The sequence below is a fragment of the Neomonachus schauinslandi genome, chromosome 2 (assembly GCF_002201575.2).
Source record: "Neomonachus schauinslandi chromosome 2, ASM220157v2, whole genome shotgun sequence".
Taxonomy (NCBI): Eukaryota; Metazoa; Chordata; class Mammalia; order Carnivora; family Phocidae; genus Neomonachus; species Neomonachus schauinslandi.
The window spans coordinates 147,232,746-147,258,277 of record NC_058404.1 but is presented as its reverse complement, the minus strand read 5'-3'; the positions used below and the strand labels follow the sequence as shown (position 1 = coordinate 147,258,277).

Below are 25,532 nucleotides of genomic sequence, written 5' to 3'. Positions count from 1 at the left end.
AACTACCCAAGAGATGCAGTGTTATTAGTTCATAATCATACTTTATTTTTTGACCAAATTCACATATTGAGCAAAGTATTACCTAGTTGGAGTTGTCTACCTTATCCTTCAAATTAATTCCAAGTGAGTTTAGATGTTTCTCGGAATCCAGTCCTTTTAAAGAGGACTGACAGCTTGTCATCAGAAAAGATGTTCAAAAGAATATGATTTAAATATTTCTTAAGGTAATTTTTTTGAAAAGAATTTCTTTTCAGACTATTTCAAACTTTGAAGCTTCCAGTAATTTTAAGTTGCCAGAAGAGCATAAGGAATTCCCATATTTCTTTCACAAGAGATTCCCCAGTTATTAACATTTTACTGCATTTGTTTCATCACTACTCTGTATATACTCATTAACATTAATTTTTTCTGAACCTTTTGAGCAAGTTGTAGACATTAATGCCTCTTTTCCTCCTCATATTCAGCTGTGTATTTTCCAAAAACAAGGGCACTCTTCTACATCTCTTCTACATAGCATACAGACCCTCCAGATCACTTCTTCCAGTCCATGGACACCATTCACATTTCATGACTGCTTCAACAATATCTCAGTTTTCCCTTTCTGGTCCAGGATCCAGGATCCTATCTAGGAATATGTATTGCATTTATTTGACTTATCTCTTCAGGTACCTATAATTTAGAATAATTCCTCAGTCTTTTTCTGGTATTGCCCTTTATATGGAAAAGAGTTAACATAGCAGGCCTGACTTATCTCTTGAAAGGCCTATTTACAAGGTTGATCTATGGATAGCAACTGGGAAGTTGGATTTCTTTTTCTTTATTTATTTGACAGTGAGCAAGAGAGAGAGCACAAGCAGGAGGAGCGGGAGAGGGAGAAGCAGGCTCCCCTGTGAGCAGGGAGCCCATGTGGGGCTCTATCCCAGGACCCTGGGATCATGACCTTAGCCAAAGGCAGACGCTTAACAACTGAGCCACCCAGGTGCCTTGGGAACTTGGATTTAAAAAGGGTTTCCACCTCCCTAACTTAAGATAAGACTGGCTCACTGTGCCTAAACTCTTTGTACAAACGGTATGGCTAATGCTTTCCTTCTGGGAATCTAGAATTTTAATATGTTTTTTCTTTTTCGCTGATTTTGGTTTGTGTTCTTTCACTGTAATAAATAATAGCTGTGAGTACAACTGTGTGCTGAGTTCTGTAAGTCCTCTTAGCAAATCATCAAACCTGGGGGTGGTCTTGGGGACGCCTGACACAGGCTGTCTGACATTTCCTTATGACCACATTCAGGCTATGTATTCTTGGCTGGACACCATAGAAATGATCATTTTTTTCTCAGTGGATCATATCGGGGGCACACAATGTCAACCATCCCATCACTGGTGATGTTAACCCTGATTACTTTATCATCTTAATGTCTGCAAGGTTTCTTTACCTCAAATTTGTCATTTCTCCCCTTGAAATTGACTAGTATTTTAACTGTGAGGTTTTCTGATATTATACCAATATCCTGTGAACTAGGGAGAATTACTGCCACTTAGAATACTGCTGTGATCACTTTCTCCACAGAAACCTTCTCTAAAAAGCTGGTTAGAAAGAATGTATGTATTTCTTTGAAAATAACAGGCACAGGATCTCTATAAAGATACTATAAAAACAAAAATGATCTTCCTTTTCTTTTTCCTTCCTTCTCCTTCCTTCCCTTCTTCCCTCCCCTCCTTCTGCCTTTCCTTCCATTTACTTCCCTCCCTTCCTTTTTATTTTGAGAGTCTTAAGTTTTGTCCATTGTTAGTGCTGAGGAGATGCAGTTGTTCTCATGCTTTGCCATCTTTAGCAGAAGATGCTTGGGATTGTACCAAGGAGAGGCATTTATTAGTAGCTTAGTACTGGCCCCTTGCAAAGTGTTATTGAGTGATTACCTCAGAGGATTTTGTCAGTTATTATTTATTATTATTATTAACCAAGAAATGATGAATATTCTACAGTTTGCAGTTGATAAGTTCATACCATGATGACAAATAAATTTCAAAGAGAATGGTCTGCCAAAAGTGGAATAAAAAATCAATGTGGGCAAAATAGAGTTACAGGATGAAGTCATCTTAGGTATAAACATGGCAAAAGAAGAAGAATGGATCAGAAAATCATAAACTGTAGAAGTATAAGCAGTATATCAAAAAGCTTTGGGATATTGAAAGTTAGTATGCTTAAAAAAAGCTTCAGAATATTGAAAATGATTTTTAGGTCAACTGTGTCTGCTTTTGATTTTTGCATTTAAGAATACACCTGATCACTAACAAAATGAAAAATATGATTGGGAGGAAAGGCAAAAATGTTAAGGTTTCTTAACATGTGGGAGAAAACATGGATGAGTCCCTGTCTTTAAGTGAAGAGTAATGATGCTAAAAGTTCTACTATTCGTGGTCTCTGTCTCCTAAGAGGATCAAATAAGAACAGGCTTGAGTCCCCCTTAGACTTTAGTTTCAGATTAGAAAGAATCTCGTGACTGTGAAAGTGATTAAGCAGTGGAAGAGAATACCAAATGTTGGGGAATCTCTTCCTGGAAACCTTCAAAGTAGACTTGCAGTCATCCCTGTTGCCCAGGGTTGGCAGTAAGGTATGCTGTTAGAATGTTTTTTCACGTGTATCGTATTCAGGTTTATTTTTCAGGTGTAAGTAGTTATGATTAAATGGAAAGCTTCCTTATTTAACCTATCTCAAGATCATTTTCATCATTTGAAATACTCTGTAGTATTTTTCCATTGTATTTTCTTTCACCTTCTTTGGTAGACTCACTGACCTATCATTTTGTCAGTTCAAACTGGAACAAGGTTAGAATAACAAAATTGATTCAAAGAGAGAAGCTAAGGGGTAGAAGTAATCTTGTTTCTTGGAAACTAAAATACAAAATGATAATTCAGTTTAGAGATTTTATGCTTTGGAGTTTCAGCTGTGTGCATATTCCTTATCTTAAAAATCAGGTTGTGGTTGTGTGTGGGTGGGTGTGTGTGTGTAACTCTATTACCATTCTTACCGAACTGTTTTTACCTACTCATTTACAAGCCTATCTCCTCTACTAGTCTGTTTTCCTTGACAGTATGGAAAGTTAGTGTCCCTTGGTCAAGAACAGTATTTCTCACGTGGTAGGTGCACATTAAATGTTGATTATAACAAAGGATAGTGTTCTGTTAATACCCAGGTCCTATAGGCATTTTTATTTGGGTTGCCGTTTTTCTTTAAAGGCATATTTAGCTCCTCAACCAAATGTACTCAGATATTGACTCATTTTCTTTGTGCATGTTACTTTGGAGCTTCCATGTCATTCTCTATCCTTAAGCCAAAATTTAAAGCCCCAAGTTAAAAGAATTGTATAAGAAGAATTGCATAAGGAGAAATGTTTTTCAAAGAATAAAAACAACCATAAAGATTAAAGGTGGTTATCAGAGAAGTGGAGAAGTGGAAAGCTAGCTAGGTTTTCTACTATGGCAGTGTATGATTCTAAAATATAAATGCTGTATATAAAGAAAAGCTTACAAAAAATGAGTTTGATGGGACCTGCTTAGTTTGGATCATGATAAATGCAAAATAGTCTAGTAACACTTTAAAGGCTCTAAATTTAAATGCTAAATGCAAAATATCTTTATTTAGAGGAGCAGATTGTTTAAAACATGTCCTGTGTACATTCATAATATGCACACATATATAAAAATACACACATTTTGTATAGGTATATACTGATATTCTGTGTCTATTATCTTTCCAATACAGATATGAGTATCATTGGGCAGATGGAACAAACATAAAGAAGCCTATTAAGTGCTCTGCACCGAAGTATATTGATTACCTGATGACTTGGGTTCAGGACCAGTTGGATGATGAGACATTATTTCCATCAAAAATTGGTATAATTGTTTTGTATAATCGGAATCTGTTATAATTTATCTAATTTTTTTTTTTTAAGATTTTATTTATTTATTTGACAGAGACACAGTGAGAGAGAGAGCACAAGCAGGGGCAGAGGGAGGGGAGAAGCAGGCTTCTCGCTGAGCAGGGAGCCCGATGCGGCACTGGATCCCAGGACCCTGGGATCATGACCTGAGCCGAAGGCAGACGATTAACAACTGAGCCACCCAGGCGCCCCTATGATTTATCTAATTTTATGTGTTTCTAGAGCTTATTGGCTCTCTATTCCAGGAACCATACTAAACTGCCATACCTATCAAAATATTTCTAATTTTATACATTTAAAAGTGTTTTATCTTTTTCACACTGAGTTTATCATGAATGTTAAGTGAAAGCTCCCTGTAATTTTAAACAACGAGAAGATTAGTGTATCTTGGATAGTAACAAAATTTAGCCTGTGTTATAGAAAAAAGATACTGGGTATGCAGAGAGTATCATCTGCCACAGTCATATCCATTTCTTGTTTAGGGAAGGAGTTTATATGCCTTATTTCCAGTTTTACAGTGTATTTGTGGCAGAAAGGGAGTTTGAATTTATGACTACAGTGTGAATCTTACAGACTGTGAAATCAAGCTAGGTGAGAAGAAAACAAGATTTGCGGGGTTAGCCTGTTATCTACTGAGTGACTTTTGCTTTTTTTATATTTGCTTTTAAGGAAATTATATTTTCTTTCAAGTGGAAATTGTTCACATCAAGATAATTCATATGATTTTACCCTCTCAAACTTCTTACAACTTGTGTTTTCTGAAAAAAATAAGAATTTGTTCTTCTGTCAACAGACAACTTTTTGACTATATTGTATGCTTTTAGAGTTTGGAAGAATGATGTGGTGGAGGAGACCGCAATGTAAATAGTTGCTGTTATTATGGATTGTTTTAAACACATTTATTGAATGTTTTAACTACTTTGGAGCCTTTGTAATAAAAGATCTGTTTTTCAGGACTGCATTACTTATATCCATCATAATCATTTTGGTTAAGTGCTATCACCTTAGCTTTTATCTCCTGTAATATATTTTATATATATATTTTATATACATATTTTATATAACCTTTTATTATGACTGAATTTCACATATATTTTATATTTTATAACCTTTTATTTTGACTGAATTTCAGGCTTTTAGAAAATTTGCAAGAATTATGCAAAGAATCCCTATATACCCTTCTTCCAGATTTTTTTCCTTCTTCCAGATTTTTCAGTGGCTAACATTTTACCACATTTGTCTTCTCTCTCCTCCCCCCAATTTCATGTTTTCTTTTTCCTGAACTGCTTGAGAGTAAGTTTTATGTATGATGCCCCTTTATCCAAATGCTTCAATGTGCATTTTCTTAGAAAATCACAGTATAACTATCAAAATCAGGAATTTAACAATGATACAATACTATTTAATTTATAGATTTTCTTCAGATTTTTCAAATGTTCCCAATAATATCCTTTATAGTAAAAGAAAATCTTTGACTTTTGTTTTCATTCACTTGTCATGTTTCTGTAGCTTTCTTTAGTATGGAATATGTATACTTCATTCTTTTTTGGTCCTTCATGACATTGATCTTTTTGAAGAGTATAAGCATACTAATTTATATAGTGTCCCTTCATTTTGGTTTGTCTTATGTTTCTTTGTGATCTATTTATGTATAAATAGATCACTGTATATATATATATACAATATACTATATACATAAATATATAATATTTAAATATATATATACACGTGTGTGTGTGTGTGTGTGTGTATATTTAAGACTTCTGTTTTAAAGTAATCTCTGCACCCAGTATGGGGCTTGAACTTAAAACCCCAACCCTCTACTGACTGAGCCAGCCAGGTGCCCCGTGACCTATAATATTTTAAAATGAGCAGAAGGCAATGTGATAAGGCAATGTGATAACACTGAATCCAATCTGGGTCATTTAGCCAGTTTGACAAAAGACATGGAATTTTGTATTTTTTCTAGTCTTGTATTTGTTTAATTCTGTAAAAGTGCTCTTACTCATAAAACAGTGAACCTCATTGAGGGGGACTGCAGCTAATTTCAGAATAAATGTAGACCTGGAAGTGTTAGGAAATAATTTCCATAGAGAAAACATAAAAATGTATTGCAGGCATTGTAAGCAACACTGAGCATGGTTAATATTGTTTGTGTTCAGCAAATATTTATACTGAGACTTGATGTTAAGAAATCTGAGGATATGAGTGTGAGTTTTAGCTTCATTACCATCTTAGGCATACATTTATTTCATTTTAGTAAAGTGGTAGGTAAAAAGGCTTAAGGGGCTTGCTAACGTCTGGTTCTAATTCCATGGAAGTTTTAAAGTTTATTTTCATTCATGATATGTTGAGAATTTCCAGAAAGTAGAGTGGGTATTATTAGTAATTCACAAATACTTCCTTTTAGCTTTGTCTTGTTAATTTATGTTACCGTTTGTTGACAAACTCCTACTGCCTTGTTCTTGTCTCTTCTTAATAGAGGGCGTTGTTTATCTATTTATTAGGTGTCCCATTCCCGAAGAATTTCATGTCTGTGGCAAAAACTATACTCAAACGCCTCTTTAGGGTTTATGCTCACATTTATCACCAGCATTTCGACCCTGTGATCCAACTTCAGGAGGAAGCGCATCTCAATACATCTTTCAAGCACTTTATTTTTTTTGTCCAGGTAAGTTGAATTATGAGGCCTTTTTTGCTCAGTAAAACCAGTTATCTGCAGAGTTCCAAGGTGAATCCTGCATCCATACTTTTAGGATAAAATTTGCCTTCTCTGTCTAGTCTTTATCCTCTTTTATACTTACCATGATGATAAGGCCTTTTGTTTCTGAATTCCATTCATCTCCAGTTTGGTGGCATGCAAGTCTAAAATGGATCTTTGAGGTCTTGCTTTGAATTTGCTTCATTTAGCAGGCCATATGGAGGGACTGAGTTAGGAACCTGGCTAGTTTGGCAGGCCTGTAGATGAACTTGGTACCTTTAGCACATTAGCATTCCTCCTAATCGTCTTAACCCTTAATTCCTGTCTACCCTAGATTTTTTTTTTTTTAAAGATTTTATTTATTTATTTGAGAGAGAGAATGAGAGACAGAGAGCATGAGAGGGAAGAGGGCAGAGGGAGAAGCAGACCCCCTGCTGAGCAGGGAGCCCGATGTGGGACTCCATCCCGGGACTCCAGGATCATGACCTGAGCCGAAGGCAGTCGCTTAACCAACTGAGCCACCCAGGCGCCCAGATTTTTTTTTTTAAAGTATATTCTGGCCTGGAAATGGACTTTGTATATAATACCTTTTTTTCTTCCTTTTTAAAACCATATTCTGAATAATTTTTAAGTTAGGTACTACTCATTATATCCAAAGAAGAAAAAAAGGTCCCAAGGAGTGTTGCTATTCCAGAGGTCCATTAGTCTTTTCTGACTCTGGTTGACCTCCTCTTCCTTCTCCCTTTAGTTCTCAGAGGTGTAGACTAAGAGAAGTTGGATATTTTCATCCTGCTATAGTGTAGACCACTAATAGGCAGGAGTGAAAAAGAGGTGGAAATGGTTAAGCTGACCAGCTTTTTTGTTGTTGTCGGAGGTTGAGAGGGTAGATGATAGGCAGAAGTCCAAATCTTGAATCTGTGTAATTTTTTTTTATATCTGTGGGCATATACTTATAAATGCCCTCCCCTTACCCCATCTCCACTAAAGAAAAATGTGTCTATTTTCCCTCTATACCTACCTCTCATACTGAACACACACATTTTGTGTCTTAATTTCACCTATATAAACACATTTTAGGAGATCTTAACTTGCCAAAACTGTTGCTCCAAGCAGTTACTTCACCATGGTATCCCACCTACAGACACCCATAGAAACAAAGAAAATGTTATTTCAAAGTTTGCTTCTGTGCTTTGGTTTAGGCAGAACATGATGGCCAATGTTCAGGTTTTAGTGATTTAGGATTGGGTTTTATCTTACTGTATGATCTTACCTTTTTTTTTTTTTTAAGATTTTATTTATTTATTTGAGAAAGAGATAGAAAGAGCATGAGCAGGGGGAGAGACAGAGGGAGAGGGGAGGCAGACTCCCTACTGAGTGCGGATCCTGTCTCATCTTGGGGCTTGCTCCCAGGACCCCGAGATCATGACCTGAGCCGAAGTCAGACTCCCAACCAGCTGAGCCACCCATGCATCACTGTATGATCTCATAAAGTACAATGTTATCTCTCAACTCCTAGCAAATAGTAGGGGATTGATAAATACAGCATTACCACATCTGAGCCTTTTTATATCTTAAGACACTGTGGCCTTCTTAAAGGTAGGTCCATTAATTATACAGTCACCCCTTGACTGAGCAAGAGGGGCCTCTGCCCTGGCCTCACTACTTAGAGAACCCTATTCTGGCACTTCTCTAGCTGTACTCCCTACAGTGTAAGGGACCCACAGGACAAAGAACATACCTCCCAGATTCCACTGGTTTGTGCTTAGGTACCTCACACTTCAGCATTTCCTTTCCACATCGTCCCAGTTGTATTTCCAGTGTCTGCATGGGTCTTATCCTTGGGTCCATTCTTTCAAGGGAAAGTCATATCTCTGATATATGTACCTCTAGATCTAGGCTAGTGGGTAGTCAGATGGCAGCAGTTTGTGAAAGGTGTCTGGCCATGGCCTATATAAATCAGCCAGGTGTCACACTCCTGCAAGTGAGGCCCCTTGAAGTGCAGGGTGGAGCTGGGGGTTGGAAGATCAGGGAGATTTGCTGAGGGTCAGGGACAGGCTCTCCTCATGTTACTACTTTCCAGTGTAGAATCCTGAGGAATTTTGAGAATTCTAAATTTGATTCTGTTTTCTTGCTCACTATGAAGGCACATTTGTCAAGGCGGGAAAATAGAACATGTTTTATTTAACAATGTATTAGCTTAATGTAAAATTTAATAGTCATATGATATATATCCATTTGTGTTCTTAGTCCAGATCCCACAAATCTTAGGGGTAGGCTTGCTCTTAATGCCCCTAATGCTTCTCCCCAGTATTTACTATAGTGGTTGGCATATGACCATGTTAATAAATGAACGAAAATGGGAACTCAGAATGCCCCACTATGGCAGAAGATCAGAAGTATAGACAGTCGATATTTATTAGCCTTACAATTTTATAGTTTGGGGGAAATCTGTTGAGAACTGAACTTCAGAATGACAGGGGTGGAATTTTAAAGAAGCAAAAATTAAATCCAGGCTTCCTAATTTGTTTCTTATAGGACTTTACACGTTACTCATCTTATTCTCATACCCCATTTCATGATAGTTTGCAGGTGTTAACTCTTTCACTCTTCTTATAATGCTGAAATTTGCCTAAGATGCTAGATTTTTTGGTCCCCATTTGGCTGACTATATCTAAATGATACTCAGGTTATTCCCTTTTAACAAGAAGCAGCACTCTCACTTACTGTTATGCCAGGGATTTACATGAAGTGGTTAACACACAGTATCACATTTAGTCCCCACAGTAATTTTATGAGGTAGGGGGATTTACTCTAATATTATAGACATGTACAACATAATATCCAAAGTGCTTAAGTGATTTGTCTAAGGAAGACACAGCTAGGGAAGAGAAAAACATTTTATTGAAAAAAAGATTAGACTTTTATTTACTTTGAAAGCTAATTTCCAACAAGTGTTAATAGGAATCTGCTTTGGAATGAGACGTAAATAATACATCTTTACTGTTTTTTCCTGCCTTTATCATGCATAGGAATTCAACCTTATTGATAGAAGAGAACTTGCACCACTCCAAGAACTGATTGAAAAACTCACCTCAAAGGACAGATAAAAGGATGAAGAGCTGTGCAAGTTGTTCCTCAAATGAAGTGTGTGGAGTGTATATGGATTTTGTTGTGTTTTATTTTTATTTCGGTCGTTTTTGTCTTAGGTTTGGGGGGGCTTGTTTGGGTTAGTTTTTCTTTATTCTGAATAAATGAAACTATATTCTATTGCTAGAGGAAGCCAAGAACCATTCTCTATATATTTGATAGGGGTAAATTTTGTCTTAGTGGCATACAGATTTTTTGTTTTTTTTTTTTACTTGGTTTGATTACTTGCAAAATTTTTGATAATACTCTGTGTTGAAAGAAAATGCTTACTTGATTGGACTGCTGATGGATGGGGGTTCTGTGTTATGTAAATTGTGGCCAATTTTTGAAGTCCCCAAAAGACTTACATTTTTAAGTGCCTTGGCAGGCTTACTTCTGAGGTGCAAAGCACAGACATAGAACTGAACAGGGCTTGAAATATTAGGAATACTACCCAGGGCGCTTACTGATGCATGTTTTAAAATATCTATGATAAAAGCCATAGTTTACCTAAATTGGTGATCTCCAGCTTTTACTACATTGAAGAAATACAATTTGTAAAGGTGTGCATGTAGAACATAAAAAATTAGTATTATTTTTGATATTGGTGGTAATTCTGTTCAACAAATGCTTAAAGTTCTACAAGCAGGTCTTTTTCCATCTATTGATATCTGTGATACTGAAACTTGAGGATGTTGACGTGTAATACCTATTGCATTTTAGCTTCTTTCTACATGTTAACTGCACTGTGGGTGTGAAAATTCAGGTTATATATAGGTTTGCCATCTTCAGAGGTGATGCTGAACTGTGAGGTTTCTTAGCAATTGCCAAATGAGCCATAAGTCTACAGAATTCCCTTCTACTTTGAAGAGGAGGGGATGGATAGGAGTGTGTGTTTGGTTGGGATGGTTAATTTGTATGGGGAGCTATAGATGGGATTAAGTATGGTGAGTCAAGTTCAAAAAGTCTTGTCTTAAAATCCTTGAATAGAGTGGCATGAAGATTTTAATCAATTTCTTGTAAACAAAGTCTTAGAGACTTCCTTTTAGGAATCAACTTCCATGAGAAGTTAAAAATAAAATATTAATTTTAGGTGTAGACGTTAAACATGGAATTTAAGGACTATTTGGGGAAATTGATCATGCTCCAGCATTTCCATTCAGTGAATGGAGCTGGTGTTTGCCTGTCATTTTAAAATGATACAGTACCTTCTTTGCTTATGATAGGCCCAATTTGAAGCATTCTGACTTCTAATTTTTCCACTGTGAAAGGAAATCTTTTTCTTTGCAGTGATACCAGACAATGAAAGTGCTAATTCAGTAGTATTAACTTCTGCATTTTATTTGTCATGACTCTCTAGTAAATTATTCCCATGAGTAAAAAGTTCAGAAACTTAGTTTTTAAAATAATGTTAACATTTTTTACTTCAGTTTTATTCTCAAGAAATATCTTTTTGAGACTTCCAGTTTTAATTTTGTCATTTCTAGTAAATCTCTTTCTCCTTCAGTTACCTATATATATTCTTTCTTCAGTTTGAAATACACACCTTTTTCCTTGTAGAGTAGAAATCTTGTTCTGAAATTATATAGACTAAAAATGGTCACTAGGAAGGAATCTTATGAAATCAGTTTGTTTTGCCATAACAAGAGCAGTGATACAATTTAATGCCATTGCAATTATGATCACTAGGAACTGCCTTTTTCTCCATTTCATTTCTAACAATCATTCTCCAATACCAATAGTAGAAGTAACAGGAGAGCCTGGCAGAGGCAAATATATTGGACACTTACTGGTATTGTGTATGAGAACAAGCTGATTTCCTTAAAACGAACCTTTTATTATCCAAATAGGTAATATCAGCCACTATGGTTGATTCAAAAATAAAATTTGGTGTCAGATAATTTTGAGTCCTATTTATTTATGAAAATGAAGCACGTGGTTTTTCAAGTAGTCTTCCATACTGCATTTGATTTTATATAAACCCAGTAACAAAGGGGTTGCAATAGCCAAGTGTAGAGAACAGTGAAAAATTGTTCTTGCTCTTTTTAAGCCTTACACGGTAGTACACTGTAAAAATGGAAAAAATGTTTCTATAAATTAATGTTCAGTAGTAGGCCCTACTTTCCTACTGTATGTAGATAGGAGTTTGTTGTCACTGTGTCAGAATCTCAGGTGCCTGCTTCTGAGTATTCCTTTCAACAGAGGTATTATTAGGAAGTAAGGAGATGTGTAAGTGTATATATGGTAACAAAGTAGAGAAGTTCTCCCAGGGAGAGGCCTGGAACTGTACATGGTGTTACATGGCTATAGGTAAGGAAACACTCACAGAGCATGTGAGAAATAACTGATTTATCAAAACGTTGCTTTGATTAGTTCCCATGAGCATTAGTAAGATGCCCTTTATAGAATAAGAATCAAATCTCAGTTTTACAGCAGAGTTTGATATAATTGTGTATTAGATTCTTTCCAGATCTCTTAATTTATAAATAAGCAAGATAATGATTTTCCCCCTTGCTCTTTATACAGAGATATAAAGCAAAAGTTGGTTTTCTCAGCCACTAATAAAAGCATAAAATATAAAATAGTAAGTTAACATAGTATTATTGTCACAATGCTTTGGTTAAATTTGAAATGAAGCAAGTTTTAGGAATGATTTTAAATGATGGAGAGAGATTTTAAATGGTGGTGGAGAGAAATTAATAACAGTGAAAATCTGTTACTAAGCAGTAGATGGTGCTACTGGATTTCATTTGCTGACTTGATTATTTTGTTTCCCATAAAAACCATGGCATTAGACTGCATTAAAACAGTAGCACGTGTTAGTTTAGCTGGAAGAGGCTTTGGTGGTCAGTTTACTTTGAATTGAAAGATTTTAGATTGCTCTTTCTCCGTTTGTCATTTGTAAATTCTAAAGGGTCAGCATAAAATGTATTAGGTGGGAGAAGACAGGTTTAGTGTGTAATATATCTCAGACTGAGTTACTGCCTGGCTTATCAGGAAAGATAAAACACTACAATCTCTTATCTTCAGGAAATACAGATGGTGTGGATATTTATATTTTACATGTAATCACCAAACTCCATTTTATGTATTAGCATTTTCCCTGCTTATGGGAAAAGAGCAAAATGACATTTCTTTTATACCTTTATGTACACCCTCTCTGAGAGAGGTTTTGATAACCACTGAAATGGTAAAATATGTGAGATACAATTATTACGTTGTAGGGCTTTCTTTTAAAATAAGCATGTCATGCCTTAAACATCCAAATGAGAGTTGATCTTCAGAGTGATTCCTGGGGAGCACTACTCTTACCAGCTGTGTTTTGAAGGTGTAACGTTTTTGGAACATTTTTAGAGATGCCTTGAGAATTGGTCTATGACTATGCAAGAAAATCTATTCCATCATTTTAGTTGCACTGAAAACTTTTGGCAGCTTAATATGACCTATCTCAGCCACCAAACCAACTCTACTTTGCTGGTTTCTTAGAGCTAAACCATTAGGGAAGTTCAAAAGACTGCCATAGGTTCTAAATTTGCAAGAGAGAACGTTTTGAGCATTGGTAGCATCATTTAATAAAGGGATAGTTTCTTGATGTCACTACTTTGAAGTATCATTTGGATGTATAGGTTTTATTTAATTCTTAAAAATTTAGTTTAATTACCTTACAGCTAAATATAATAATTAAAAAAATCAAAGTCTATCTCTTGTTTTCTACTTTTGTTTCTTTCCCTGATAACTTTTGAATTTTGTCTCAACTACTGTAGGATAGTTTTGATTAAAGGGATAGTAAGAAAAAATGGATCCAATATTTAAGATAGAAGTAGCTTAAGGTAACAACAGCCTTTACTGTTTAAACATATTTTCACTCAAATGAACAAATGAATTTAAAGACTGCAGATCATTGTACAAAGAAATTGGAATAAATTTTATGTAATAATTATGCTGAATTTTAAGCCTGCATATCACAGATAAAATATTTAAAATTGTATAATCATTTCATACATTGTTTATAACTTTAAAATTTTGAATGTCTTTTTAAAAGATGTGGGACCAGAAGTATATTTGTAATTTGAAAATGTGACTGCATACCAAGGGGAAAACTGATTTTGAACCTTAATCTGATATTCTGAAGAACAGACCTAATTTTTAGAAGCGCTATTCTGGATCTGTACTTTAAGAACCACTCCTAAAATAACTTAAATATTAGAGTTTTGTCATAATGTTAAGATTCACCCATAGGAATTACTGTTTTTCAGTATCAGTGTAATGGTGTATGAGATTAATATTTAGAGGTAAAGATATGTCAAGATTTAATGGAAAAGTTTAATTTTAAGATACAGCAATTCTGACTGTAAACAATTTGAATTTTTAAGATGTTTCTAATGAGTTAATCATAGAGAATAATTTATTTTAAAGGTATAATACTGTGTTCCACGTCTTCCATTTATAGCTGACCTGGTACTTAAATGTTGACAAAGGAGAAAAAATACAGGTTAAAATATTGAATAATCTCAGTTTTGCAAGTATGATGCAAGTTCTTTTTCTGCATGTAATGCTGTGCAATAGAAAATTTTAGATTACAATTCTCAAAGATACTGAAATCACTGGCCTTTTTTCATTCTATGTTTGTCATCTCCTTTTCCTTAAGTTACTTCTTACGCTATTGACTTACCACCTCCCAACCCCCCATCGCACTAAGAAAACGAAGTAGGTTGATTGTGCGGGTCCTCCTTGTTAGTGATTCTGAAGTACTTTCTATCAATACATTGACAGAAGTGTTGGAAGGTGCAACATATATAAGCATTTTTGGTTTGTTTTGGTTGACAGCTTCATTTAAATTGTGTCACTAAACCTGAGATTATTAGTGATTTAAAATTTTTGTTAATATTTAATTTTTCTTCTGTGTATTACATTCTTATGTTAGTGTTTTACACATGTTTTCATTTTAATTTTGTTCTGAAATACTTGTGCAGGTTGTAAAATAGATTAGTGCATTTTCATGTTAAGAACATGTTTCTCCTTAAATTGTTCTGCAGAGATAACTATTTTTAGGGGAAAATAGTTTTTTACAGCCACTAGATTGTATTTGTTATTTTTGTACATGCATAACTAAGGTGGTAAGGGCCCTAATCCTGTGGGGAACACTTAACTTTTGTTCTATTTGAAATTTTTCTATACATTATTACTTAAAATTATCAAAGAACTGTCATGAAATCTAGTTGAGAGATAATACAATAAACATGACAAGACTTAAAAGTTGGATAGAGATCATTTCTGGGGACAAAAGCTGAATACTGCCAGTGCCATATAATGGAAGCATAGTGGCAGCATTCACACAGTGTAAATAATGCAGAGAATGCGAAAGACAGGGATCCTGCTCTCATGAAGATACACAATTTTTCTCTATTTTAAGTAGCTGGATGGGGAAAAATGGTCTAAAATAGGAAATACAACATGAACACTATATTGAAAACTGTGCCAAGATTACTCAAATTCTAGTTATTAGTGATCAAAGTTTAACTGCTTCATCATTTTATTTTAAAAGGGGATACTGAATGTCAGAAAATCTGTCATATGTTTAATTGAGAGATGTAAATAATGTATACAGACTTGTATGTGATGGGATGGGAAATATTTAAATTCTAGGTTTTTTTTTTTAAAGGAAGAAACTGAATGTTTATTTAAAAAATTAATAAATAGTTCTGTTTGGCCATGAATCCTGACTTTGCATTACTGATTATTTTTGCTATAGATGTTCTCACATTAAACACATTCCTAGGGAAATACTGAAAGTATGGAATATGTTGGACATTTAAAATTTGTTAGGCATTATTTTAAAGATTTATTTATTTTAGAGAAAGCGCACATGCATGCGTACATGTGAGTTGGAGGATGGGCAGAGAGAGAGAATCTTGAAGCAGACTCCTCGCTGAACGTGGAGCCCGACGTGGGGCTCCATCCCACAACCCATGAGATTATGACCTGAGCCGAAACCAAGAGCCGGATACTTAACCGACTGAGCCACCCAGGTGTCCCTGTTAGGCATTATTTTTAATAAGGTTCACAACCACCCCAGAGGTTAGTATCTCATTGTCTTACATACTAGAAAACTGAAGCTCAGGAATTGTGTAAGTCACTGATTAGGACTAGGATTTAAAAACCCAAATAGGCTTGACCTTGAAGCCAATGCTTTTGTTTGTTTTCTTTAAATATTCTACTGCCAGGAGAACAGTTAGCAAAATAATTATTTGTTGGCCTTTCTATCAAGCTTTTATCTAATATTTTGTTTTCATTATAGGCCATTAAAGAATATTAATAAGCAGTATTGGAGAATCTTCATTTTGCCCTGATACCTAAATTCCAAAAGGAATTGTGTATTTTAGAGTATTCTCAGAGTGTTTAATTATTTACAGATATTTATGTTTAGAGGCATTTGTGTTTGGACAGTCAGGTCCACAGTCGCCCAGTGTCACCAATTGGTATTGTAGAAAAGATTAGGAGTAGAAATATTAGTCCATGCTGATAGGATTTGTGCCTGCATACTTTAAATAAAAACACCTTGTTATTTTGCACATACAGTATCTACAAAGCATCCACTGTGTATAAAGAAATACATACCCATGTAAAAATTAACTATATTTTGGTAATTAGGTCATTTGCCTCTATTGTACTAAATTTAAATAGTTAATTCTTCATTATATAATATTACTTGGATTGATGAATTGTGGTATCAAGTTCTAAATATTCCTTTAAGCAACCACGTTTAATAAATGTTATACTCCTGTTTTAAACAGCTTAATGAGTACAATGTCACAATTTCTTGATGACCTAAGTTTACCTTTACAAGCATGCAGTGTAATATAGCTTTGATAAGGGGCTATATAGGATTGATGGCTCCCTGCTATGCCCTTCTAGCTTGTTATTTTGCTATTGCACTTCAGATTTGCTGGAAGCACCCTGACTCCCCACTCTTGCTGTTATGATGCCTTCTGCATTCATGTGTTTCTAGGCAATAATGAAGGTTACAAGGAGTATATTATAACCAAGCTTATTAAGTCAATCAATATCATTTTACAGAAGTTGTTGGGTTGGTGTGTACAAACGCATGGGCTGTAACCACTACTTATCAATGTTCAGGGACTTTCTTTTTTTTTTCCCTTTGTTCTCATTTTCTGAGTCGGTTTAGAGTTTTCTTAATAAACCTCTATGTCAAGATCATGTCCTTAGTTATACCAGCATTCCCACAGAAGAAAAGGAATTCCCAGATTGAAGGAGTTGTAAAATTTCTGGCAAGAAAGGGTGAAGATGGTGGCATGCTCATGACTGGCTGGGTGTTCCCTGTCTTTTATCTGCAATTCCAAAATCTGAAAAGCATGGAAAACAAAGTATTTTCTTGAATTTAGTGCAAACTTAACCTGTTCTGAAGTTAATAGTTTTTATCCCACCTAATGGGAAATCTGTGTTTCACTGCAAATTATCTGTGTATTTAACACCTCTGCAGGAGGGTAAGGGATGGTTATATATATATGTACTACACGATTGTAAATTTCTTTTCTAAAATCCAAAAATTTTTGCATTCTGAAACATCTGGCTGCAAGGGTTTCAGATAAGGGGTTGTGGATAAAATCAAGGAATTTTTTTTTTTCAAGATTTTATTTATTTTAGAGAGAGAGTGCAAGCAGAAGGAGGAACAGAGGAGGAAAGAATCTCAAGCGGACTCTGGGCCAAGCCCGGAGCCCAATGCAGGGCTCTATCTCATGACCCTGAGATCAGGGCCCTGAGATCACGACCTGAGCTGAAACCAAGAGTTACTTGACTGAGCCACTGAGGTGCCCCAAAAATCAAGGAGATTTTAAAAGTGCTTTTCTCTTATCTCTTCCTTGCATTATCCAAAGGTTATTTAGGAAAATCGTAAATTATGCTGAACCTGATGCCAGGAAAGCCGGGTTTCCTTCTCTGCCCCATCGACTTCGTGTTTTTAAGGAACACTTTCAAGCTTTGAGGAACTCAAGTTCTCACAGCCAGAATCTGGCAGAGCTGGAATTTGAAACCAGTTTTTAATTTTCCACTGCTTAAACCCCTCAATCTCTGCATTATACTACTTTTCTTTTGTGGAAACCACACGGGTTTTCCTATTTCTGAAACCTACACATCTTTATCAGTTCCATATGGAATTTCTTTTCTTCTACTTTCCTCCTGTTTGAAGGTCTCATTCACCCTGCCTTACTCCTCTCTCTGTACTGCCAATATCTTTACCATTTCATGGGTTTTCTAAGCTTGGGTGTGGAATATAACACCCTGTGGCTTCCCTGGCTTCCTTACCATCCCCGATGACAAGCGTTCAGGCTTTTTCATTTCAAGGATCCTGCTGCTAATCCCTAGGGGGATAAACAAAAGTAATAAACAATAAAATAATTACAGGGATGTTAACAAAATGATTTTTGCTGTTTTTATTCTAGAATTCCCCATGAATTCACATTTTGATTTCTGCCTTCTGTTTCTCAGAATGGATTCACCGTTTACACCCCTTCTGACTCTACCATTAAGATGCATTTCAGGTCTGATGGTAACTGCAAGGTAAAAAAAGAGTAACACGGCCTTTGGTTTCTGTAGACCATTTGAACTCAGGAACTTCTAGACTGGGTAGTGTGTTTACTAGATCTTTGCCAAGATTAAAAATGAATTCTGGGTGGTTTTTTTTTTTTTTTAAGATTTTATTTATTTATTTGACAGGGACACAGCGAGAGAGGGAACACAAGCAGGAGGAGTGGGAGAAGGAGAAGCAGGCCCCCGGTGGAGCTTGATCCCAGGACCCTGGGACAATGACTGGAGCCGAAGGCAGACGCCCAACGACTGAGCCACCCGGGCGCCCCAAATTCTGGGTGTTTCTACACTGTATCTATCCCAGCTAGATAAGTCGTCTAGCAAAGTTCATGGCACAGAGGTGTGCATTCAAAAATTCAGCATTTGTTAACTATGTGCCAGGTGTAGGGCATGCAAAATTAAGCTATCTATATTCATGCTGAACAGAAACCCACCCAGTGTGGTAACTTCCAATAGCATTGTAGGAGCAGAAAATTTTTCCCTTCTTCCCTTCTAAGTTCTTTGCCTGATCTAATAGTTGCATTGACACAAGACAGATCAACAGGAGGAAACCAAATTTAATTGTATATATATAGAGAGAGAGAGAAGCTCCATAAACATAGGAAAATCAAAGGAATGACCAAAGTAGGTCATTGTATCTTTTAGACAAACAATAAATTAGAATTGACAAGACAAAGGGGTTTGGGTTTGGGGTAATAAAAGGGTGAAGTAGCAAGGTTTGTTAATAGGCCTTCTCGGCCCTAAATTCCCTATCTGGCCATAAGGAGGCCTTCTACCCTTCTGGTACAGGGGGGATACCTTTCACATAGATTCATCTCCTTTTAGTGGGGACAAAGGAGGGGCAGAGTATCCTTGCACTATTTCTAAAGTACCTTTACTTCGAAATAATCTGTATGCCGTAGTGGCGTATTTTGGGGTGGCATATTCTCTTTCAACATAAATGGGACTCAAATGGAGACGGGTTTGAGATCAGGAAAAGCTTGCTGTGTAGTGGCGTCTGACTGCGTAAATTCCTATCAGATCCACTCACTGCCTTTGAGACTTTGAACAAGTGGCCTCTCAGTGCCTGTTTCCTCACTGATAAATCGGGCTAACGGTGGGACTTCCCGCACTGGACTGCGAGTTAATTCAAGAACAGCTCTCAAAACAGTGCCTGGCACGCAGCAAGAGTGCCATACATTTCCTGAGGGCTGGGGTGCCCAGCGGCACTTTAGCCTGATGGTTGTCCTACAGGCTGACTACACAGGGTAACCCGTTTGATTTTTCCACCTCATACAGCTTCCCAGTCAGTTCTGTTCTAGACGCTCTGTTTATCTCCACAGGCCCCACTGGAAAGGCCAGTTCTCCAAAGTCGGGGCCGGCCCACACCTGGTGACGAAGGCAGGTGGCACCCCCTGCCCTCGCTCGCCCTCCAGCTTCGGCGGTCACCCTTGGTTCCACAGCTCTCCGGAACGCCCGCCCCGAGTCCCGGGCAGAGGCGCTCCATTGCGCGCGCGGTCCCACCCTGTGCTCCCGCGTGACCCGACGTGCCGAGCGCGCACGCAGAGGCCCCGCCCGCGGCGTCGAAGGCCGAGGGGCTTCGCCAGCTCGGGGAGAGGGAAGGGGCGTGGCTTCCCGGCTGGGCGGGCGGCCGCGCCGCAGTCCCGCCCCCATCGGCAGCTGCCTCCGCGCGCCAAAATCAAACCCAGGACCCGGCGGCTGGAGAACCTGCTGCAGGCGAGAGCTCAGCTTGCGTGTCAGGTCACGTTCGGCAGTGGTGTGAGCATCAGTGCGCGCACCTGTGGCCACTTCCCAGCCCTCCCTGCTGGATGCGCTCCGGGCCGCCACAAGACCAGAATGGCCACCCCACCGAAGAGGAGCTGCCCATCTCCCGCGACTGGCTCTGAGGGGACCCGCATCAAGAAAATTGCCATCGAAGGGAACATCGGTAAGGAGCCTCGGGAAATGTTCCCAAAGCAGGGGAGCCGCGGCGGCGGCGGCAGCGCTCCTTCGCTGCATCTCTGCTGCTCCTCAGTGAGGGCTTTCTTCCAGCCTGGCTATGTAGATGCGGACACGGCCTCGAATTCCCTTCGCTCCGAAATCATTTTGCCCTGTCCTGCCCAGCTTCTGTCCCGTTCCCCGAAGGTGGCGGTGGCCCCAGGGCGTCAGTTCGTGCACGCCCGGGCCTTCAGGCCTCGTTAAGGTGCACTTTGGGCCAGTTTCCTCCCCTTGTTGGGATTGCGCAAAGGGAAGGGTTGTTTTTGGTTTTGTTTTTGTATTGAGGGTGTGTGTGTGTGTGTGTGTTCTTGAGGTGTAATTTACATACATTAAATTATCCTTTTTTAGGTGTCCTCTTCAATGAGGTATGACAAACATATAATGCTCTTTTACTACCATCATGATCAAGATTCAGTACATTTTTATCACCTCAAAAAGTTCCCTGGTGCTCTTTTGTAGTCAGCTCCCTCTGCATTCCTACCCCTTGGCAACCACTGATCTGGTTTCTGTTTCTGTAAGTTTTGCCTTTTTCCAGAATGTCTTATAAATGGAACGACAGAGTATGTAGCCTTTTGTGTCTCGCTTCTTTTATTTAGCATAACGCTTTTATTTTAGCATATTGCTTGTATCTGTAGTTCTCTTTTTTTGCTGAGTAGTATTCCATTGCATGGATATACCACAGTTTATCTCTTCCCAATTGTGAACATTTGGATGATTTCCAGTTTTAACGATTATGGATAAAATGGCTCTAAACATTGAAGTACAAGGCAAGAGGTTTTTTTTGTTTGTTTTTTTAAAGATTCTCTTTATTTGACAGAGAGAGACACAGTGAGAGAGGGAACACAAGCAGGGGGAGTGGGAGAGGGAGAAGCAGGCTTCCCGCGGAACAGGGAACCTGATGCGGGGCTCGATCCCAGGATGCCGGGATCAGGACCTGAGCCGAAGGCAGAAGCTTAACGACTGAGCCACCCAGGGGCCCCAAGGGAAGAGTTTTTTTAATGATCTTAATATCATGGCGTTCCTCACCCCTGCTCCCACATCCAAGTAAACACTGGCTTTTTATTCAAAGACCAGTACTGTTTCTGTTCCTAACCCAGATGAGGGCAGACTATACCATGCATGTCATTTTGCAAGGTACATCTGAACTTAAATTCTTTTGTATTTCCTACCACAGGAAACCTATGCCTGACACTTCCTGTTCTGATAGAATTTTTTTGGCTCCAAGTTGGGTACTAGCCATTCATGCATACAGCAAATGTTTTTTAATTCTTACCACATTCAAAGCTCTTGTACTTCTTTAAAAAGATGGGGCAAAGCAGATGCTATAGCAGCATTCCAAGGAGTAGAAAATTGCTGAACACGCTCTTAAAGAGGAGATCTTGTTGCCTTGCTCCAGTATTCAGGCACCAGTGTAAAAGGTCCCTATAATAGACTCTCATTTCCTCTTATGATAAGTTCTTTGAAGTTGAATTCAGTTTACTAGTAGGGTTCCTCATAGCTACATATTGGATAAAGAAGAACATATGTAAAGGAGGAAGTAGTTGAGCAGCCATTTCAAAAGTAAATTTAAATGAACAACCCTTCAGATCAATACCACAATGAATTAATCCCCTTCCCTTTCTTAAATCCAATTAAGCAACATATCATATCTAGAAAGTTACTACTCCCCAAGCATCTTTAATCTTCCCAGCACCTGAAATAATTTCCTAATATGTCACCCCATCTCCAGTTTCTCTTAACTAGCTCCAGAGCAGACTTTCTATATACAAATCTAATTGTGTTATCCCCTACTTAAAATTCTCTGATTTCTCCATTACCTACACTGGAAGGAGTTGCAAACTGGTGGCTTGCATTTGCACAATAGTGGCCTGCATAGATTTGAAAAAAAAATTTTAATGAATTACTAGCATTTAAAAATTTTGAGATTTCTTGTGAACATCTAGATTCTTGGCATTTCTTAAAATATCTGAAGATCTGGTAACACTGGATGTTTGTTTCTGTAAGATAACAATTTGCTATTTAGATGGGTTATGTTCCTTACCATTTACTTTTTTTTTTTTTAAGATTTTATTTATTTATTTGAGAGAGAGAGCACATGAGAGGGGGGAGGGTCAGAGGGCAAAGCAGACTCCCTGCCAAGCAGGGAGCCCGGTATGGGACTCGATCCCAGGACTCCAGGATCATGACCTGAGCCGAAGGCAGTTGCTTAACCTACTGAGCCACCCAGGCGCCCTTACCACTTACTGTCTTCCTGATGCTGAGGCTTTGTCAGTTGCTGTTAATGTGCTAGCACTGTTGTTCCTGTCCCTTCCACCTTATTTGCCAGACCCAAATAAGTATAAATGTACAAATTGCTAATATGTGTGTAGAAGACTATTTAGTGATTCCTAGAATTTAAACTTTAACTGGTCATTTTAGTTTTATACTCAGTAACTTATCTTCTCATGTTCTCTGTTGCTAAAATACTCCCTTGTATTAGATTTATGGAGGCCCTCCCTGCTTCTTTTCATCTTAATAGTTTGTATAGATGATTTTTGGCATCGTAATACCTGGTTGGCATTAGTAATTCTGTTAGGTCCCATGACTTTTAAAGTATTAACATCAGTGTCTTTGGTCCTTGTTCTCCTTTGCTTTCATAGAATATTAATTTATTAATTGGCTTATTTTCTAGCCCCCCACTTTCCCCCCAAAAAGTTAAGGAACTAGATATTAATCTGATTGGGAACTACAGGTAACTGTTGTTACTCTGCTTGAACTGAAGAGTAATTTTAAAGAATAGCTGTTTTTGCTCTTAAAATTTTGGAGTATGATCACATGAAATTTTTCTGTTTGTAGGCATGTCAGAAGACAGCTGAATGTTCTAGCTTTAAATGCTTTCAGATTCTGGCTGATGCCTGATTTTTTCATGTGTTCCTTGGATCATCTTTCTTTTTTTTTTTTAAAGATTTTACTTTTTTGTCAGAGAGAGAGAGAGCACAAGCAGGGGGAGCAGCAGGCAGAGGGAGAGGCAGGCTCCCCACTGAGCAAGGAGCCTGATGTGGGATTCGATCCCAGGACGCTGGGATCATGACCTGAGCCAAAGGCAGACACTTAACCAACTGAGCCACCCAGGTGTCCAGATTGGATCCTCTTTCTGAACATCATGTTTTCCTTTCCTTCTTCCGTCTACCTCAGTGAATGTCCAGTGATCATTTTATATGCTTCTGCTTACCATTCTAAATGCTCCATACGAAATCTGCGGTCACCAGTCTTTTTCCCATGATTAAATCTAATGGTCATCTAGTTTATCCTTAATACCTTTTCTCCTATCCTGTGGGGATAATATGACTTTGTTTTGCTTCTCAGCAGTTCTCTTTTCTATGTTACCTTCTTATTGACCCCCTTCCTCCCCATCCCTGTTTTTGCTCTATGTGTGATCTTTTTTAAAAAAAAAAAAATTTATTGAGAGAGAAAGTGGGGGAGAGGGACAGAGGGAGAGAATCTTCAAGCAGACTCCCCACTGAGCTTGATTCCTGACATGGGGCTTGATCCCATGACCCATGAGATCATGACCTGAGCCAAAACCAAGAGTCAGACACTCAACCGATTGAGCTACCCAGGCGTCCCTCTATGTGTGATCTGTTAAAGTTCTGTTTTTTTTCTTCTTTTCTATTGCCTATGTAATGTCCTAGGTTTGAATATAGTTATTCAAGTCAAAAGTAAGTTCTTTTTGCCCTCTTTGGATCCCATTTTATAAGGATGAGGAAGCTTTCCTTGTAAGCTTATAGAAGATGCTTTTTTATCTTTTAATCTATGTGTGTGTATTTTTATATACATATGGAGACACATAGAGAGTGAGAAAGAGAGAATACATTATGTTGACCAGAGATGTCTAATATAACCACTTTTGGTGACTTCAGATAAGAAGGGTGTGGTGGTCATTGGGATTGTTGCTACACCCTATAAAATTCTAGGTTAAGACTTTCCCTACTGTTAAATGGAATGTATTCCCAAGTAATATTAAAATAGTGAATATAATATGTCCTGATTATACCTGAACTATTTCCGTTATTTTCCATATAGGTGTCTCAGAATCTAGTGAATGATCAGGGAGGAGCAATGTACATACAACTTTTTTTTAAAGGGTTGGATAAGTGCACAGGACCATGAAAGTGAAGCAGAGGAAACATGGCTATTCCTTATAAGGGTCTTTGCAAAACTGTTTTTATAATTTCTGTTAGGTACTATGGCTTAATGTTGTATAGTTATATAATTAGTGTCATATAATCATACTAATTCTCATTGTAAAACTCTGGGTATTGGATACATCTTTATATTGATTTTATAGTTCATTTGGCTGTTTCTAAGTTGGTTTTAGATAGGAAAGACTTAAGTTTGTAAACAGAGAATAGAGCCAGTAGACAGAAAAATTTTGGAAATGCAAGAGCCTGTAATGATTGTCACTGTAGTCATAGCTTGTTTATCACAACAGTTTCCATAAAGAGGGTATTATTATTTCCATTGTATTATGAAGAAACAGGCTCAGAGAGATTCAGTGACTTGCCCAAAATCACATATCTAATTAAGTGGAAGAATAGCCTTAACCATTTCCCACAGTTATCTCTAATTACTTAGTTAAGGAAAGTGAGGCTAGGACTAGGATTTTTTTTTTTTCTGCCATAACACGTTGCCGAAGTTACACCAGATTTTAAATTCTTCTATTCCGTGGCTTTGATAAACTAAAAACAATAACAAATGTGCTTAATACAAGTGGGTGGGGACCCTTTTAGTTTTCACTGAAACAAATCTAAAGAGAAAGTTTGGGAAATTGAGTATTTTTGTTTTTTGTATTGTTTGCTAGTATAAATTTTGAAAAAGCTAATGTCTATTTTGACTTTTTTTTTTTCTAAGTCTAGTTCTTAGTCTCCTTCTTTAATTTTCCTTTTCCTCTCACAACAGCTTCAGGGAAGACAACATTTGTGAATATCCTAAAACAGGTCTGCGAGGATTGGGAAGTGGTTCCTGAACCTGTTGCCAGGTGGTGCAATGTTCAAAGTGCTCAAGGTGACTGTGAGGTATGAAAAAAAAGTTAACTAAATGAATATCTATTGCTTTAGAGGACCAGTGGTATTTAACCTTTTGGGTTTTTGGGTTTTTTTCCTAATAACATTTTCACATCTAGCTTTAAGTCTGTATCTTCATCT

At 37.5% G+C, this 25,532-nt stretch overlaps 2 protein-coding genes across 4 annotated transcripts in view; both read left to right on the top strand.

The window, feature by feature from the left end:
• The window catches only part of MOB1B (MOB kinase activator 1B), a 59,262-nt gene extending 49,345 nt beyond the window's left edge, over nt 1-9,917 (top strand). For both annotated transcript variants that reach the window (XM_021702353.1, XM_044912710.1), the window contains exons 4-6: nt 3,761-3,894; nt 6,449-6,612; nt 9,672-9,917. In XM_021702353.1, the coding sequence (XP_021558028.1) occupies nt 3,761-3,894; nt 6,449-6,612; nt 9,672-9,749 (376 nt within the window). In that variant the 3' untranslated portion in view covers nt 9,750-9,917. The remainder of the gene's footprint in view (nt 1-3,760; nt 3,895-6,448; nt 6,613-9,671) is intronic.
• Nucleotides 9,918-20,161: 10,244 nt separating this feature from the next.
• The window catches only part of DCK (deoxycytidine kinase), an 80,813-nt gene continuing 75,442 nt past the window's right edge, over nt 20,162-25,532 (top strand). The window contains exons 1-2 of one of the 2 annotated variants that reach the window (XM_021702394.1): nt 20,162-20,299; nt 25,288-25,403. In XM_021702394.1, the coding sequence (XP_021558069.1) occupies nt 20,209-20,299; nt 25,288-25,403 (207 nt within the window). In that variant the 5' untranslated portion in view covers nt 20,162-20,208. The remainder of the gene's footprint in view (nt 20,300-25,287; nt 25,404-25,532) is intronic. The other variant, XM_021702393.1, reaches the window with a different exon arrangement.